Raw genomic sequence first — 18,662 nt, forward strand, 5'->3', positions numbered from 1 at the left:
CTAATAGTAGAATTCAAAATTGAGCATAAAACAATGGATAATAATAATAATATGGATATGTTTATTTAAGATGCAGATCTCAAATTATAATTTATATGCGAAAGCTTTGATAGAATGTATTTAAGCTGGGAAGATACCTTAGGAGTGTACATAAATATGTTAGAAGAAAAAATTTGATCTATGACTCAAATAAGACAAATAATTATAAATTCAGCGATTAATTTACATATAGATTTCTATGAAAAAAATAATCATTTAGAACTTTACAAAGATATAGTCAAAATTTTGAAGAAATTTAAGAATAGATGTATAAGAGATGGAAGGAGAAATGCTCCGATCAATCAAAATCAATAAAATTTATAAATTTCAAAATAGTACAAAACTTTGAAATAATTATAAAAAGGTCCTCATTGTACTAACCTTTTTACCCACTTTTGTGAGAATATCATTGTTGATATCTAAAAGACTAAAATATATAAGAAAAGTTATTGGATTTTTTTAATGTCAACCAAAGTCAAATCCTATGAGAAATGTAAGGTTAAACAATTTATTAATTTCAACTTTACCCATACTCTTTTATTTAAATAATAATAATTAAAAAAAAATCCGGACGCACGGATCCGAATTTTGCAATCACAAATTGCCACCTCACCCTAAAGCTCTTGCTTTAAGCATGGATCTGGCAGCTGACATGGCAAGATATAGGGAAATTTACAAAACAAGCCAAAAAAAGAAGGCATTTTTCAACTTTAACCCCTCAAATTTTTTTCTTTCAACATTAGCCAAATCACCACATTTTGGACGAAATTACCCTCCTCATTCTCACGTTTCCCTCAAGCAAATTCCTTCCCCTCTCACCAAAATCTCATCACCGGAAGTTCTATAGATTGCCGGCGGCAGCGTACATCGGCAGCGGAGAAAGTTGTTTGGCACTTGAAAGAAGCTAAATCACGTTGAAAATCTTCGGAGATCTCCAAAATCAAAGAAAAAAATTGAAAACCCTAGGTGAGTTGTTATTGCCATTTTTCTTGCTGTTGTTGTTGCTGTTGTTGTTTGGGATGTTGTTGTTGTTTGGGTTGTTGTTGTTGTTTGGGATGTTGTTGTTGTTGGTGGTGTTTTAATGGCGGTGGTGGGTGAGATGCATGTGGGAAAGGGAAGAGAAGAGAAAGGGGGGAAGCCAACTCGCGCTGCGTCGCACGCGAGATGCGCGCGGCGTGCGTACCTCGCGCGAGATGCGCATGTCGCACGCGAGATGCGCGCGGCACGCCCATCTCGCGCGCGCGAGGTGCGCATGCCGCGCGCATCTCGCATGCGACATGCGCATCTCGCGCGCGGCGTTCGCACCTCGCGCGCGCGACATGCGCCTGTCGCACGCAAGATGGGCGCGACACGCGCACCTCGCGCGCGCGAGATGCGCGAGGTGCGCACGCCGCGCGCATCTCATGTGCGACAGGCGCTGCGTCGCACGCGAGATGCGCACGTTGCGCCCATCTCGCGCGCGAGGGCGCAGCCTCGCGCGAGCGAGTTGCGCTAGGCTCGCACGAGGGAAGCCAAGCGCGCGCGAGTTGCGTGCAGGCAAGCAGCTCGCGCGCTTGGCTTCCCTCGCGCGAGCCTGTCGCACCAAGAGGCAGCACCTCTTGGTGCGACAGTTGGTGCTCGTCGCACCAAGAGGCAGTGCACAGTGCTGCCTTAATTTTTTTTTCTTTTGTTCATAATTTTTTAATGTGTGATACTTTTAACTTGTACCAGATAAATGGGCAAATCAAAATTAGCATTGCATAACCCACCCGGACCGATTAAAGAACCGGGAATGATGAAGATACCTTATGTTGATCACTTCCCTGGGCGTATCACGAGTATGTGCAAATTAGATGTCGTTGTTAATGCCATCCGGGAAAAATTAACAAGGCAACAGTTGAAGCTATTCAAAGACGATATATTTGGGCATTTCCTACAGTGCCGGAGCTATCCGTTCAGTGGCGTGATTGTGCACAATATATTGCTTCGGCAAGTGTCACATGGCGATGGAAATGACAAAGATGAGTTATGGTTTCAAGTTGGCGACCATTTGATACGGCTATCGATTGGAGAGTGGTGCCTAGTAACGGGACTTTGCTATGGCGAAAAAGTATTCCTGACGAAGCATAAAACAAATCATAGGTTACTTAATAAGTACTTTGGAGGCAGGATTCGCGATATAAATCTTGGCCAGTTCGAGGAAATATTTATGAACTTACGCTTCAAGACTATGAATGACACCGATGCGCTAAAAATTGCCATGTTTTACTTTGCTGATAGAGTGCTACACGGAAGAAAGGATCATTGTCAAATCAATTTCAATTTACTTAATGAGGTAGATGACATAAATCATTTTCGAAGTATTCCGTGGGGTCGTTTGTCATGGGAAACAATATATAAAAGCATTGATAATGTATTGAACGGCAAAGCCAAAAAATTTAAGAAGGCAAGCGCAGAAAATCCATTGCATAGAATTGAGAAATACAACTTTTACGGCTTTACGTCGGCAGTGCATGTGAGTGAAGAAGTTTTTTTTATAACTTAGTTTTGTTATAATAAATATTTAATGACACGTTTTTTTACTTCATATCTTTCCTTGTTGAAGGCATGGATTTTTGAAGCGATCGAAGGACTACCATTAGAGTGGGTAGAGAAAATTAAGAGGAAGGGTGCTCGGATCGTGCGATGGAAGCCTGTGGCTTCTTCAAATATTAACTTCGGCGAAGTGTATTCATACCTGAACGAGCGTCTTGTAAGTCATTTATATGTATGTCTGTATATAAGTATTACATAATATATGGTTATACTAATTGGAAATTTGGTAATCTTTACGACAGGATGACACCATTTTCCAAACCCTGAAACCGGATGCAAAGGAGAGAGCCACAAATTATTGGAAGAGTGTCGAGGATTACGTGCCATATTTGCCAAGTTGGGTCCGTAATGTGGGTATCATCTATAGTATCATTGAAAACCGGGTGCAAAGTCATTTATATGTTTGTTTTTTAGGTATTTATTGTTTTCTGTTTTACTTGGTGCAGCACCAGCCTTCAATCAATGCGCCATCCAGTACAAGGCCAAACGAGGTGGATCCTGACCCCACGAGCCCAATAGGACTGGAGCAGAGTCCTGTTGAGGATGCCGGTGCTGCCGACGACCATTATGAATCCGCACATGATTCAGATGACAGAAATGAGCCAGAGGTAACTTCTGTCGTCCTGAACATTTACAATGCACATATACCTATCCGACATTTTGTCATTACTTTCTTATTTGCGTAAATTGTAGGCAAGGACTAAGTTCCGCAATGATTATTTCGTTGGACGACTGGATAAAATAGAGTCTTCCATTCACGAGTTGAGGTCGGAACTTCAGACTGGACACAGTTCCATTAACGATCTGAGGTCAGAACTTATGGCGGAACGCAGAGAAGCACAACAATATAGAGCAGCGGTCATGGAGTTTATGGCTTCGTTTGGCGCGGGTGCTTCAAAGGGCGCGTACAGTGATTCTCCGTTTGGCCCCGCACCCTCGGTGAGCAAGTTTCGTATGTTTTCGTTATGTTATTATGATTTCAAACCCGAACTTATGTTAATATGTTCATCTCCTCGAAACAACAGGCCCCAGATTGCTATGGTCCGAACGTTGATGCTGGCTATGGTACGCATACTGATGCTGGTAATGACGACGAGCACACCCCTATGTCCTTGTACAGTCTACATGGGGACATATGTGATGACAGTGTACAGATATTCACAGAGGCACCTCCCGGCGTTAGTAAGTTTGGGCGTCCGTACCGACCGTCGTATATATTTGGCAGTCCTTACTTCATTCCTCCTTTCAAGAGAGTTAGGAATGTCAGGGCTCTACCCGCACTCAACATTACGGACTATGAAATTGATGAAAGATCGAGTGTGGATATGAATCCGCTTAGGGGACTAGAAGACTCAAGACTATGTGAGGAGTTTGATCAGTGGTTTGCCGGCAACATTTCCGTGGATCGGCCTGTCCAACAGTCTCGAAATTTCTTTGAAATACTCATGGGCAATGCTTCGATGGGGTGGCTTGGTGACGAGGTAAGCGTGTTTAATGGTCAGTACATTACAATACACAATAATATTTCTGTTGGCATGGATATTGATATAAATTAACTTGGTATAATCCCTTTACAGCATATTCACACGTATTACCGCTTGATCAGCGAGAAGCAACGGCGGTTTCCAAATGCACTACCACAACGCGTCACGCATATAGATACATACTTTTGGGCATGTTTTTAAATTTTATAATCATTAATTATAATTTCGATGTTTTAAATATCTCGAAATGTTATTAATTTTCTACTCATCGTGTAATAGGTGTTCCTAAAGCAATTATGGAACAATGGTAGTTGTGATGTCAATTCATTACAATATGACAACAACTTGAGCAGCTATATGGATGGGCGGGAAGATCTCATGTCCAAACCGTTTACGGATGTCGATATGGTAAGAATTGTCACTCAATCTTATGGTAATTGTGTATAAAATATACTAATTTACCAATTTATTTATGTAGATATTCATCCCTGTGAATTTGGGCGGCGATCATTGGGTACTAGCTCGAGCGGACCTTCGCGCGAGGAGGATGCGGATTTACGACTCGTTGGTTACCTTTCACGAGGACAAAACATATTTGCGTAAATTCAAACCTCTTCAGGTCGTCTTCCCTCAATGGCTTCAAGATGTTGGATTCTACAACCTTCGATCTGAGCTGCAGAGTGCCGACCCTTGGAAAGTAAGAATCGTTAAGGATGTGCCCCAACAATCACCTGGAAGTGGTGTATTTATGTTGATGTTTACAATGTATTTGATGTTCGGGCTAAAACTTGATTTTGATAGTAGCCACGGGCATTACTTCAGGAAGAAAATTGCTGTAGATATATTCACGGGCGATATTGCCTTGTAAGTCGTTGTATTGTATTAAGACTTGATGTATGGATGTAGATTGTTTTTCTAATAGATATAAACTTTTGATATATTCATATATTTAGCTATAAGTAATTATTGATCAACTTTAGTACTCATTATGCAAATGAACATAACATAATATACCTCATTACATATAATTGTAATATAAATTATAATAAGAGTTCATAATCCATAATTAGTTACAACGACACAGTCAGTTTGGATTTGACACAATGGGATTTTTACATCTCTTGCGGTTATGACCTGGTTGGTTGCATCGACCACATCTCACAGTTCTTCGGTTAACATCCTCACCGATAGAAGGAATTCTTAACTCTGGACGACGACCAGGTGGTGGTGCTTCGATCGGTGGGTTAACTCTGATTTCCTGGATTTCTTCTGGAATGTCCCAATCTGTCATGTCCCCAACCGGTTCTACTGGTTCTGCATATGCCATGACCAATGAATCTTTAGAGTAATAATCAGAGCAAAGACTTATGTAATCCACACGGACGATCAGACAAGCAGCAATTGCATGCGCACAAACAAGCTGATCGAGTTGGAATACTCTACAGGAGCAAGTTCTTTCATGAATGTCAACTATCCCTTCCTTCATACCACCACCCAAAACATGAAATCGATGCTGAGACACTGGCCGAACGGTCATTCTTTCGGCCAAAATTCTCCTTTCGCCGACTATCTCATCTGCCCACGTCGTTAGACGAGTGCTCATCGATTCAGCGACAATTTTCCTATCATAAAACCATTGCTGTAATGTTTTTCTAAAGTGATCAACAAGATGAGTAATAGGAAATTTTCGCGGTTCCCTCATTAAAGAATTCACGCTTTCTGCAATGTTGGTGGTAAGTATGCTGTATCTCCTACCTTCAAATTCGGACCTTGCCCAATTACACGTGCCCACATTATTCTCTAAGTAATCAGCCGCGGTCGAGTGGAGCATCCACAACCCTTCAAGTTGTCTTTTAAATTCTTCGTGTCCATATGCCTTTGCTGCATTAATAAAAGCTGGCTCGAATTGATCCCAAATAGCTTTGGACATCCTGAATTTAGACTTAATGTTGCCTTTGACATGGTAAAAACAAACTCCATGACTAGCAGTGTGAAATGCTTTTAAAACGGCTCGCTTGATGGCAGTGCATCGATCAGAGATAAATACTAACTCTGGCCTATCGCCAATCACTCCGTGTAACTTCGTCATAAACCATTCCCAAGCATCATTGTTTTCTGAATCCATGACCCCAATAGCTAACGGATACAGTTGATTATTACCATCCAAACATGTTGCTACAAACATGCTTCCACGATATAGCCCCTTCAAATGAGTGCCATCTACAGCAATCACAGGCCTTATGTACTGTGTGAAGCCCTTAATGGAAGATCCAAGCGCAACAAAGTAGTATAAGAAATTATCATCTCCATCCCGCTGGAGGTGTGTCACTGTGCCCTCATTCGCTTTGGTCAAAACGTGAGAGTATTTGGGAAGTAAGTTGTATGACTCTGCAGGGTTCCCTCGTACTATTTCAAGACCGACTTCTTTAGCCCGATATGCTTGTTGATATGTTAACTGGACCCCGTATTCTTGCTGCATGTCTGTTCTAATGTCATTCGGCGTGTATATCCGTTTATCCTGAATAAATTTATCCGCAATAAGATGGCCAACAACCCGACTCCTAACTTGGCGGAGGCCACTAGGCAAAACCTCATTAGAGCACGTATGAACATTGTCAACTCTTCTCACTACCCAAGGAACATTATGTTCATCCGAACCTCTTGTTGCGCGAAGACGCCAATTACATGATTCCGAAGAACAATGAGCCTCAAAGCGTGTCGTTGTGGACCGTGCAATCTTGAAATCAAATTTTTCCCGCAAGGCCACTTTGCGCAATTCCAGTATTAACTCATTCTTCTCAACGAACAACTTTCCCACACCAATGTCGGCAGAATTACAGCTTCTAACTAAGTCTGGAGCAACCAAGTTTGAAGGCAAAACTGGAGCAAGACTCACCAGAGGATCAACTGTTGTCCTCCTCCTCGAACGGGCCATCGGAGGAATAGGTCGATTCTCTCTATTGTTAACAGGAATATCATACTGATGCTCATCCTCATTATTGATAGGAATATCGGAATGACCAGTGTCCCTATCATCAACTTCAGTATTGGAGTTCATGCCTTGCACATTATCAGCTTCTGTGTTGTTGGTGTTATAACCAGGATCATCATAACTGCGGAACTCATTATTTTGAAATGGAGAGTAATGTTGCCCTAACAATGTCCCTAATGGTAACACATTATCTTCAACATCCGCTATCGTAATGCCATTATCATCAATAGTGTCATTGTTTTCGTTGACTGGTGAGTAATGTTGTTGGAACGACATTTGTTGTGGTAACACCTCTTCCTCAATATCAGGGACAGACTCGTTTGCTCTAAACGAACTTTCACTTTCCACAAGTGGCTCAGGATTTTCGGCCGGAACTCGAGGATGTGTGGTGACAAATATAGGGATGCATCCATAATTGACCACATCAGAGGCCATGTGCAGCACAACATTAACCATTTCATCATTAAATATATCCATAGGTAGTGAACATGCACGATACATTGTGTTACTAGATCTCAAAGTTGTCTTCATCGACAAACTATATTCAATAGGATTTATCTGTAAAACTTCATACACCCTTGCCATAAATTGCTCAAACATACAATCTTTCCGAACTAAAAATGCTGTATTCTTCGCATTCACGTACTCCGTACGGCCATCTGCTAATGTCTCCCACCAACCGTCATAACATAATTGAAGTACAACGGAATCCATTAAACCTAAAAAAAAAAAAAACAAAAGAGATAAGATTTCACGCTACAAAACCTAGTAAAAATGAATATGCAGTACATTTATGTGGATGATATGAAGTATACAATTTTTGATTTACTTCGTCTCATCGTAAGCTTCGAAATGATATATTATACGCCTAAAACGGACACATGTAGCCCAAGTTATTACTTTCGGAAAATAACTTAAATTTAGTGAGACAGGCAGTGGGACAGGTGCCTGTCTCACATAAAACCAGCAAATTTATGTGAGACAGGCGCCTGTCCCACTTGCCTGTCTCACATAAAACCAGTGGTAACAAGTGAGACAGGCGCCTGTCTCACTTGCCTGTCTCACATAAAACCAGTGGTAACAAGTGAGACAGGCGCCTGTCTCACACGCCTATCCCACTTGCCTGTCGCACATATTTTGGTGAGACAGGCAAGTGAGACAGGTGCCTGTCTCACATAAAACCAGTAGATTTATGTGAGACAGGTGCCTGTCTCACTTGTTCTGGGCTTCTGTTTCACTCGATTTTTCAGGGGTTTCAATGATTGATTTTCATTTCTCAACTCAAACTAACTACTTTAACAAGTCACATTGTTTTGTTAATGAAAAATAACAACATTTGCAATAAAAACTCACATCAATTTCGAACTCAAATGATAAAATCAATAGATTAAAAGTTTAGGTTATGGTAAGAGTATAAACTAACCTTAAGAAGCTTTCCAATTGATAATTATATCTTCAATTATGTAATACTTGTTTGATGAAATTTGCTAATTTATTGAGAGTAATGGAGTTTGTTGAGTGATGAAATTTGTTAAGTTGAAAAGGGAAAAATGGTGGAAGTGCTGGAATTAATAAGAGAAAGTGGCATGCCTTTGTAAATTTGATGAAAATGATGAGGGTAATGTAGTCCAAAAATAGGGTGTTTGGCTAATTATGATAGAAAAAAGTTTAAAGGGTTAAAGTTGAAAAATGCCTAATTTTTTTGGCTATTTTTGTAAATTTCCCCAATATATAACCGGTCCTTTATAACTCAAATGAAGAATCTTGATGAAGCTCAAACATTATCCTATCCACAATCTTGCTTGTCCCATAACATGATCTGACGTACTTTTTCTGGCTGAAATTCTTTCTCAATTCTCATGGATGACATTCAATTCTTTCTCAAAGTCATGTACTTTTCATGCTCCTTCAGTTCTTCCCATTTCACTAAAACTTGCAGTTGATTGATGCTTTGCCGAGAACAACAATCTTGATTGATAAATAATGGCGTGGATAGCAGCAGCATGACTAGGACGTCTGTCCTTCACCAGTCCCTTCTCTTGACACAACCTGAAGAACCACCAAAAGGCCCTGAACTCAATCTGAGGTTGAAGGAACAAGAATGTTTAACAATATTGAAGACATGCAAGAACCTGGAAGAATTCAAGAAAGTTCATGCCCATGTCCTGAAATGGGGTTTCTTTTGGAACCCTTTTTGTGCAAGCAATCTTGTGGCAACTTGTGCTCTCTCACACTGGGGCAGCATGGACTACGCCTGCTCAATTTTTCGACAAATCGATGAACCAGGTGCTTTTGATTTCAATACGTTGATTAGAGGATTTGTCAAGGAAGTAGAGTTTGAGGAAGCTTTGTTTCTTTATAATGAGATGTTTGAGAGAGGAGTGGAACCTGATAATTTCACATTTCCAGCCCTTTTCAAGGCATGTGCTAAGTTACAAGCATTGAAAGAGGGAATGCAAATTCATGGGCATGTATTTAAGGTGGGATTTGAATGTGATTTGTTTGTACAGAATTCTTTAATCAACATGTATGGCAAGTGTGAGAAGGTAGAGTTTGCTTCTGCTATTTTTAAGCAAATGGATCAAAAGAGTGTTGCTTCTTGGAGTGCTATCATTGCAGCCCATGCAAGCAATGGGTTGTGGTCTGAGTGTTTGAAGCTTTTTGGGGAAATGAATAATGAGAAATGTTGGAGGCCCGAAGAAAGCATATTAGTTAGTGTGCTCTCTGCTTGTACTCATTTGGGTGCTCTTGATTTGGGAAAGTGCACCCATGGCTCCTTGATTAGAAACATAAGTGCTCTCAATGTCATAGTAGAAACTTCCTTGATAGATATGTATGTAAAATGTGGCTGTTTAGAGAAGGGACTGTGCTTGTTTCGAATGATGGCTGACAAGTGTCAGCTGACTTACAGTGTGATGATTTCAGGGCTGGCTATGCATGGACAAGGCAAGGAAGCTCTTAGTATTTTCTCAGAAATGCTCCGGGAAGGATTGGAACCAGATGATGTTGTCTATGTTGGTGTTTTGAGCGCTTGTAGTCATGCCGGTCTTGTCAATGAGGGTCTGCTGTGCTTTGACAGGATGAAACTAGAGTATCGGATAGTACCAACAGTTCAGCATTACGGTTGTGTGGTCGACCTCATGGGTCGAGCTGGGATGCTTGGTGAAGCCTTAGAGCTTATCCAGAGCATGCCTATTCAGCAGAATGATGTTGTCTGGCGAAGCCTTCTTAGTGCCAGTAAGGTTCATCATAACCTAGAAATAGGAGAGATAGCTGCTAAAAACCTATTCCAGATAAACTCCCACCACCCTAGTGATTATGTGCTGTTATCAAATATGTATGCGCGGGCTCAAAGGTGGTATGATGTGGCTAAAATTCGAACAGAGATGGCTAGTAAGGGCTTGAACCAGTCGCCTGGATTTAGCTTGGTCGAGGTGGCAAGAAAGGTATACAAGTTTGTTTCACAGGACAGATCACACCCCGCATGGGATAACATTTACGAGATGATTCATCAGATGGAATGGCAGTTAAAATTCGAAGGGTATTCTCCTGATATATCACAGGTGTTGCGAGATGTAGATGAAGATGAGAAGAGAGAGAGATTGAAAGGTCACAGTCAGAAGTTAGCAATTGCTTTTGCGCTCATACATTTGTCTCAGGGTTCTCCAATTCGAATAGCAAGGAACCTCAGGATGTGCAATGACTGTCATACATACACTAAACTGATATCAGTAATCTATGAAAGAGAAATTATTGTAAGAGATAGGAAACGGTTCCACCGTTTTAAAGATGGAACTTGCTCTTGTAGAGACTACTGGTAAATTGAAATCTTTCCTCCCAACATTATTCAGATGATGCTTCCTCAAAACAGTTCCTATATGATGCACGAACAGTCCAATATCTAACTATTGGTGAAGTTCTAGTGGTACAAGCCATTCTTTTTGTTACCAAGAAGAAGGCATTTCCATGTCCATGTACACAAATATAACGAGAGAAGTGCATTAAATAGCTAACAGAAATTCTTCCTGGAAATTGCCTAGAGCATATCCTTAAATAAATGATAACCAGAAACAATAGGATCCCCCAGTGCACATCCCAGTTTCAGTTTGTGTTAAATGTCCATAAAGTTTAAGCGAAATATAACTCAAATTGATTGTGAAAAGAGTAATTGTGTATTGTACACAACGTACAGTATTCAAGGTACAACAGCTATAAAACCTAATTTAACTGGTGAACAAAGGTTCTTTCTCTTAAACTTTTACCCGATGAATTAATCCCTAAAATTGTAAAATTGGTATGTAATTCCTTCAGTAGATCAAATTTTCCATAAAATCTTATTAGGCAACTTACAATTTATTAAAATACAATTGAATAATGTATATTTTACTCTATGTGAACTGCAGAAACAGCTGATGTAATTTCAGTGGTCCGTGGATCACAACTTTCTAAAGAAACACCATGGGGATCTTCTCTGACTAACAAGGCAAGAACATTGACTGAACTCCATGCTTTGGTCACATTGCTGCCAGAATCTCCTAATGTAACAGCAAAAACTGCATCAAATCCACCTGCTCCAGGAACTCCGGCCAACAAAACTCCTTCCATGTCCATTGTAGCGTTCAGAAGTTGAGTTTGTGATTCAGGTTCAATCTGCAAATCAGAAGGTCAAAGAGATTATTATGGTACAGCGAATTCTTATTAACTTTTTCTAACTGGAAGATGAAGCTTTTCTTCATCTCTTTGACATTTCATAATACAAGTGTCAATTACCTGAAAAGGTCGTCTTCAAAGATGAAAATTACTACTCATAGTAGTAATTTCTTCCGCATTTTGGCTCATTGTTATTTTAAAAAAAAAAAACAATTTTCATAATTTTTTTAAAACTAATTCCATCAATGCATTCCAAATCAGAAAAGTAATTTAAAAGCATTATCTCAGACTCCATGGATATAGGTGGAGAAAAGATGTAATGCCTGTAAGATTTAATACAGACATGAATACAAATTTCACGTGTCTTGAATTCTTGATATTTATTTTCCTTCTTCTTTGACTGACATAAGAAATTAGGTCCAGAATTTCTGAAATCAAAGCATTTAGCCTCAACTCTTGCAGAAGCAATTTCAGTTCTTACACTGTTACCCATGTTATATAGCAGGATGTAGATGCATCCTATTTGGTACCCAAAAATTGACGAGTATGCCGCTAAAAGATGAGTTCATCAACCAAGACTATTTACACTGAAAAGAATATCAAGTAAAATAACCTACCGGAACTCCAGCAGCTTCCCCCATAAGACGCATATGATATCTGATCCCAAGCATAGCATCTCTTGCTCCTAATAATGATTTAACAACAGCTTCCTGGGTTGGTTCAGTGGCTTGCTCCATCCACTGTTAATGCAATGTGTGAAATGATCCAAACATCAATATGACAAAATATATTGAGATAAGATAAATGCATATGTCACAACTTAGGAAGGTATTAATTGCATAAATAAATCAAGTCTCTCTCAAAAACATTTCCTCACCGTTCACCACAAGTAAACATGCTGCACCTACTTCAGAAGTTCACAGCTGAAATTGAAGCTCAAGCTGCAATTGCTAATGAAACAAACATGGAATTTTTACATTGTGCATAACAATCATCCATTTGTAAGAACTTGAAATTTAACCATTAACCCAGCATAAAATTATAAATAAAATCCCAACAATGATATTTTAACTCTTAACACTTAAGTCACATACAAGGCAGGAGTTATTCAAGAAGCTTTTCCAATAAAATGAATAGAATGATGAGTTTGTAATGATTCAATCACAAGAGTTCTCAGTCAAATGGGCTCAAATACAATGTTGAAACATCTATTGTCCCAGAAAATTAAACTAATAGGTATTACTTTAAGACAGAGTATAGTGTTGCCACAAGAGTACAAATCTTGCTTAATGGGTTACAATTTTCTTGTCAGAAAAATTTAGCTTCAACTACATCGTGAGCAAAGCCCAAGAAGATACTCTAAAAAACTAATTAAAGATACCATCCAGCCAATACAATTCAGGCCTTCAAAAGAGAACCCAGCAGGGGGCCATAGTAAAATCTGAATGCTCAATCATTTTTCACTTATTAGAGTAAAAATGTTATAAATTCATAGTAATCATCATATCAGCCGTTTAGGTTGCCTTATTTTTAAGATGCATCTGTCAATACCCTTAAAAGAACCAGAATAAAAATTTCTTCAAAGAGAGAGGGAACCAAAAATGTTAAAAAAAAAATTCAGCACATTTTAACTTCAACGTTCCTACAAAATCCTGTTATTCTGTGATTCAGGTCACTGAGTTGGTTGCATAAAACTTATAAATTTCTGAAAGCATAGCCATCAGAAATATTAGCTTTTCTTTCTGATAAGTAGTAAATGATTAAAAAAAGGAAGATTGAGAAGGAACACAAATAGAAAAGGATACCAAGAAGAGAAGAAAAGCAAACTAAAATCTAATTTTTTATAAAACTGAAAATAACCACAAAGCTTGAAATAGGAAAATGTGACAAACCCAATTAAATTTGATTCATCTATGTGCTTCCCTCCCTCAAGAGCTCTTCTAAACCCTTTCCCTTTCACAGTAATGAAAAAAACGGGACCATACCATTCACCCTAAGAGTATTTGTCCCTTAGCTTTATGCGTATCGTAATTTTTTCCCTTTATTTGAGAAGTTAAAAACAAATTCATGCTTCAAATTAGACATCTTAACTGGCTGGGAATATTAAATGTTGAAAGGATGCAATGGAGCAAAATAAAAAATAAAAGAGACAAAGAGCACATTGTCCGAAAATCACTATGCAGTTGTATTCGTAAATATGAATTTCTTGAGAAGTATAGGAAAACAAGTTAAGTACCTTCTCTGACTTAAGCTTGCTGCAGCTCTCTATCACATGTTTATATGCATTCCAATGTTCTTCTGCTAATTTGCTTAACATATTTAGTTGGGTTTCAAGTGCTGAATTGGACTCCGACAACTTTTTCCATGTTTCCTGGGATTTCTGAGGGTCAGATTTTTGCCATTTTTTCACTGAACCTACCATTGAAGGCGTGGATGATCCACCAGTTCCTGGTTCCCCTAATAACTGTAAGAAATAAGATATTCACTGTGAGCATGTAGTGCTTCCTGTTGTTCTGAAAATCAAGAAACTGTGCAAAAGTGGACCATCCTTCATAAGAAAAGAGGAAGGCATCTTCAATTCAATAGCATGGGTTAAAACTCAGTCTCTAGCATTTCTAAACATTAGTCAAATGGTTTTCCAGTTTACACTTCCAACTAAATATACTGGATTCTTAACTGCCTTAAAGGCACTTCACATGCCCAGGATACATGAAGAAATCACACTACACTATTGCCATCCTACACATTATAATAAGTAAAGCATAACATGCAGGAAAAAGAAGTTCCAAATTATTCAGAGTTTTGTTCTCTAAACAGATTAGTGCAGTTTCGAAAAACAATAGCTGATTAAGCAGTAGCAAAATCCACCCTATCCTAGAAATCCTTGAACATCAAGTAGTTGGAAATATTCACATTGCATTAAGCTTTAGAAATACAACTCAAATACAAGCCAAATATGGTTGTCTGAAAAGATTTCATACTAGCAATCTGGGAGTGTTTGGAAGGGTCTAATGACTAGTGGTATGGAAAGAGAGAACAAAAACATAGAACATGTAATTATGTGAAGTTAAAATATTGATACAAGAAATTTGAGAGGCCAAGTCACTTTTTACACATAGAAAGCAACTTATTAACAAAAGGATCTGTACACAAAATTCTTCATTGCAAAAAGATAATCAGAAAAAGACACTGTTTGGGATGCATTTTAAAAATGTGATTTATAAGCAATTGTCAACTGTGTTATCCTAGGCTTACGCCAATGTTCAGTGAAAATTGTATTGAGAAACAGACTTTATACATAATTTAAGTAGGTCTCTGTGTGAGAATGCGCGTGGAGGTGTATACCAACTGTATAATTGCAGAATGCATTTGAACTGATTTTAAAACCCAAACACATCTAAAAGCTACGTTCCATGGATGATCAGTTTGCTTTACTCCAAAACTATTATCCCCACAGGCCACAGTACAACTAGAAATGACTTTTCTAGAAACCATGATAATTCTAAACTCACACAAATCAAATTCAGTATGTACTTTTAGATCTATATTGCACTGTATTACTGACATGCATCCAGACAAATATACAGTAACAAGCACATTAAATGGTTTCAACTTGCTTACAAGAGTCATCAAAGGTGGCAAGGAAAACATAGCCCTCTCATGATCCCATTTCCCTTTTAGGATGCCAGTAATGACTTCTTGTAATGGTGTTTCTTTCACAGCAACCTGAAAATTATCAAGGAAAAATTATCAGAAGAAAATTTCTGGAAGAACTATTATCAAATCTTTGCTGTGTCTAAATATAAATCTATTTCTACATTCACTCAAAGGTCAAAGATGCTAAAACTAATATTATACATCAATCTTCATCTAAAACTTGTTTAAAAATAACAAAATTTAATGCTGAGAAACCTGCAGCAAAACTCACTCATGAAAACCTAATATCCACCAAATTATTCTTGGCCAAGAGAGTAATGAGAAAACTAATTTATAAAAACTAAATAACCTGGGTAACACCCTCTACACAACTTTTACAAAGATCAAAGACCCCTTTTCCTTCTTGTGATAGTATCTTCAACAGTTAACTACTTTCTTAAAGTTAAGGACAAGATGTAGGCTAAGTGACTTGTTTGTTGCACTCCAAGTGGTAGTTTTTAAGACTTCTGAACTATCAATAACTCTTCCTCATTTAAAAGTTACAAAGAAAAAACCATGTTAAAGCAAGAAAATCTTTGTTGCATGGAGTGTTGCAAGAGTGTTGCAACCACAGCTATATACCATTGACTTTCACCCTAGTAATGCCAGACAACATTTGATTTTTCCATTTGTAAAACTTAAAATTTTCTTCATCGCTCAGTAATCCAAAGTGTTACTTCAATTTGTAACAGCTCAAGGATGAGAGTGAGAATCTTAAATTAATCCACTCATTCAGTATTCCTCCTCATCTCAAGAGGTCATCAAAATATTGTTACTCACCAACTCAAGACGGAATCCAAAATTAGATTACACAAAGCAAGGAAGGTAATCGACAGGCAGGCTATCTACAAGGTCATTGAGTAACATATAAACCAACTACCACTAAACTTTCATATTGCTTTCGTCCTTCTGTTCAAAAGAAACTTGTTAGCACAGATAATCTACTTGAAAATACACAAGATAGAGGTAGACAGAGACCTGAGCAGAGGAAAGCACTTCCGGTGAAAACCGAACATATCGCTGACTTCCATAAACTGCAGAACTGACATCAAACCCACTGCCAATTTTCCCTTGTGCAATACAATGAGCACTTTGGGCGATCATATGTACCATGTCAAGATCTCCATCGTGCTGTTGATCAATGGAAGAGGAAAGATTGACAATCCCAAGGTAATGAAGTAATGCAGCAACCACAGCAGTTGTCATTGCTGCAGATGAACCCAATCCAGTTTTTGCAACTTCAGGCTTGCAATTTCCTCCATTTGATTCGTCTGCATTGAATGTTATTGATGCAAAGGGTGGAAGGGCAGCCAATGCTTCTGGTGTCAAAGGAAGCCCACGTGCTTCAATCTACGAAAAATGGTTTAAATTCAAAGATTGAATAAAGTTCGTATACCAGGTCACTCAAAGTGATAGAAGCAACTTATACTTAAGACATTCTAAAGATTCATTATATATAGAGAAAAAATAATAAAAAAGAATATTGCACCTGCATTATTGTTTTCGAAAAGTAATAGCAGTAGTCGAGCACTAGGGTAAATACCTGATTCCGATATGAGTAGAAGTCATTGCAACCCAAGATTGTGATATCAAGACCTGCAAAAGTAATATAGTCAAAAGATTAGATTCTAAGAATTTGAGTGTTTGGTTGATCTGTACACATGACAGAAACAGCAGCACCCAAAGCATAAAACATTACCCTGCAAGAGTAGTTTGTGCAACGCATCCTTTTTATTCTTATCAAATATCGCATACGCAGCTGCCACAGCATATTGGACTGCATATTCAACAAAAGGGTTCTGCGATTCGCTGGAAAAATAGAAGTCTATTGACATTAATCATCATAAGCGCATGCATCCCCATCAAATCTTTCAGAAACTAAACGAAATCTTGCCTCAAAGATACAGCCTGAAGAGTTAAATTCTTCAACGACAATTTGTACATGCTTTCCCTCAACAATTGAGGTGATGTTAACTTAACATCAGTCCATCCCTAATAAAACAGAGTACTTAGTAAAATCACAAATCATATATACAAATAATCGTTTTAAGTGAACGAATCAATAAATAAATAAACTAACGAACCCATGCCCAGCTGTCTGGCTTGACTTGTCCATAAAGAGGCTTCACAATGGCGTAAAATCGAGCATTAGTGCTCAACACAATCCCAGCATTGGGTCTCTCTAATATAAGATAACCCCCTGTTATCAACACTTTCCCAGGAGCTGAAGCAACTCTGCAGCAAAACCCAAAATAATAATAATAATATTAACTTACTCATAATTAGAAAAAAAATCATAATAAAGAAAAACAATCAGAGCAGAATTCGAAACGAAATAATGGATGATCAAACTTACACGGCCATTGCTGTTGCTGTTGCTGTTGTTGCAGTGCGAAGAAATTAAATCAAAAGTGGAATCAATTAAAGATTGATCAATTCAATTTCATTTGCTTTTGTAAAAATGAGAATTAATTAATTAGTAAATATAAAGTGTCAGTGTTATTACTTTGTAGAGGATATGCAGCAGATTCGCTAGCTTAACTTATACCGAAGACAGGACACTAACTCTTCCATTCTTGTTCAACTTACAGCGGTGAGCACCACTTCGAGTCCCCATATTGACTGTGGACTCAATTTCCCCTTAATTATAAAATAATTAAGTAGGGACAATTTTTTTTACCGTAAACATTTCTTTAATATTAGTAAAAATAAAAATTTAAATAATATTTTATAAAATTAATATAAATTAATTTTAATAATTATCTCAATATAAATACTAGTAGTCGTTAGATATAATATCAATATTAATCTAGTTGTAATATATGTGTTAGAAAAATAATTGACCGGCCGATCACAATGGTGATTGAATTATTGCTATTAAACTTGTTTAGAACAAATTAATATTAAATAAAACAGCTTAAAAAGAAGTCGGCATAACTTTCAAAGTATAAAATTAAATTTAAGATAAATATCAAAAAATAAAATTATTAATAAAAATAATATCAATCAAGTGAATCAACTCAACTAAAAAATATATATATGTATTACACATATGCATTAATCAAAATTTAACACATCACGTGAACCAGAATTGTCAACCTAATTTATATCATTTCACGTACGAGAAAGATATATTTTTACCAAATTTTTATATTTTAAGAATATGCTTTCATTTTTTTGTTATAAAAAATTATTGTCGAATTACCAATTAGATGTCCTTCATTTAT

General features: G+C 37.9%; 4 protein-coding genes across 5 annotated transcripts; 2 read left to right on the plus strand and 2 right to left on the minus strand.

Annotated features, from left to right (window-relative positions):
• The first annotated feature begins 926 nt into the window (after positions 1 to 926).
• LOC127902322 (uncharacterized) lies at positions 927 to 4,965 on the plus strand. Its single transcript, XM_052441185.1, has 10 exons — positions 927 to 1,005; positions 1,750 to 2,533; positions 2,624 to 2,770; positions 2,856 to 2,963; positions 3,060 to 3,221; positions 3,307 to 3,552; positions 3,639 to 4,094; positions 4,191 to 4,286; positions 4,377 to 4,505; positions 4,576 to 4,965. The coding sequence occupies exons 2-10, from the start codon at positions 1,754 to 1,756 to the stop codon at positions 4,963 to 4,965; spliced, it is 2,514 nt and encodes an 837-aa protein (XP_052297145.1). The 5' UTR covers positions 927 to 1,005; positions 1,750 to 1,753.
• Positions 4,966 to 5,116: 151 nt separating this feature from the next.
• On the minus strand, positions 5,117 to 8,631 carry LOC127902648 (uncharacterized). Its single transcript, XM_052442358.1, has 2 exons — positions 8,513 to 8,631; positions 5,117 to 7,808 (listed from the first exon to the last, which is right to left on the minus strand). Exon 2 carries the CDS (start codon positions 7,801 to 7,803, stop codon positions 5,182 to 5,184), a length of 2,622 nt encoding a protein of 873 aa, XP_052298318.1. The 5' UTR covers positions 7,804 to 7,808; positions 8,513 to 8,631; the 3' UTR covers positions 5,117 to 5,181.
• Positions 8,632 to 8,858: 227 nt separating this feature from the next.
• On the plus strand, positions 8,859 to 10,941 carry LOC102621081 (pentatricopeptide repeat-containing protein At1g31920). Its single transcript, XM_006471411.4, has one exon. It carries the CDS (start codon positions 9,093 to 9,095, stop codon positions 10,908 to 10,910), a length of 1,818 nt encoding a protein of 605 aa, XP_006471474.2. The 5' UTR covers positions 8,859 to 9,092; the 3' UTR covers positions 10,911 to 10,941.
• A 275-nt stretch (positions 10,942 to 11,216) lies between these two features.
• Positions 11,217 to 18,069, minus strand: LOC102621350 (phosphomevalonate kinase, peroxisomal). Of its 2 annotated transcripts, XM_052441765.1 has the most exons (11): positions 17,942 to 18,069; positions 17,792 to 17,813; positions 17,520 to 17,670; positions 17,330 to 17,427; positions 17,135 to 17,244; positions 16,979 to 17,031; positions 16,414 to 16,785; positions 15,361 to 15,465; positions 13,976 to 14,203; positions 12,357 to 12,479; positions 11,217 to 11,739 (listed from the first exon to the last, which is right to left on the minus strand). In XM_052441765.1, exons 2-11 carry the CDS (start codon positions 17,797 to 17,799, stop codon positions 11,473 to 11,475), a joined length of 1,515 nt encoding a protein of 504 aa, XP_052297725.1. In that variant the 5' UTR covers positions 17,800 to 17,813; positions 17,942 to 18,069; the 3' UTR covers positions 11,217 to 11,472. The 2 variants fall into 2 exon arrangements, with proteins under 2 accessions (XP_052297725.1, XP_024952191.2); XM_025096423.2 differs by having other exon boundaries at positions 17,792 to 18,012.
• Between the last annotated feature and the right edge of the window lie 593 nt (positions 18,070 to 18,662).

This window comes from Citrus sinensis, chromosome 5 (genome assembly GCF_022201045.2).
Source record: "Citrus sinensis cultivar Valencia sweet orange chromosome 5, DVS_A1.0, whole genome shotgun sequence".
In the NCBI taxonomy this organism is placed as follows: Eukaryota; Viridiplantae; Streptophyta; class Magnoliopsida; order Sapindales; family Rutaceae; genus Citrus; species Citrus sinensis.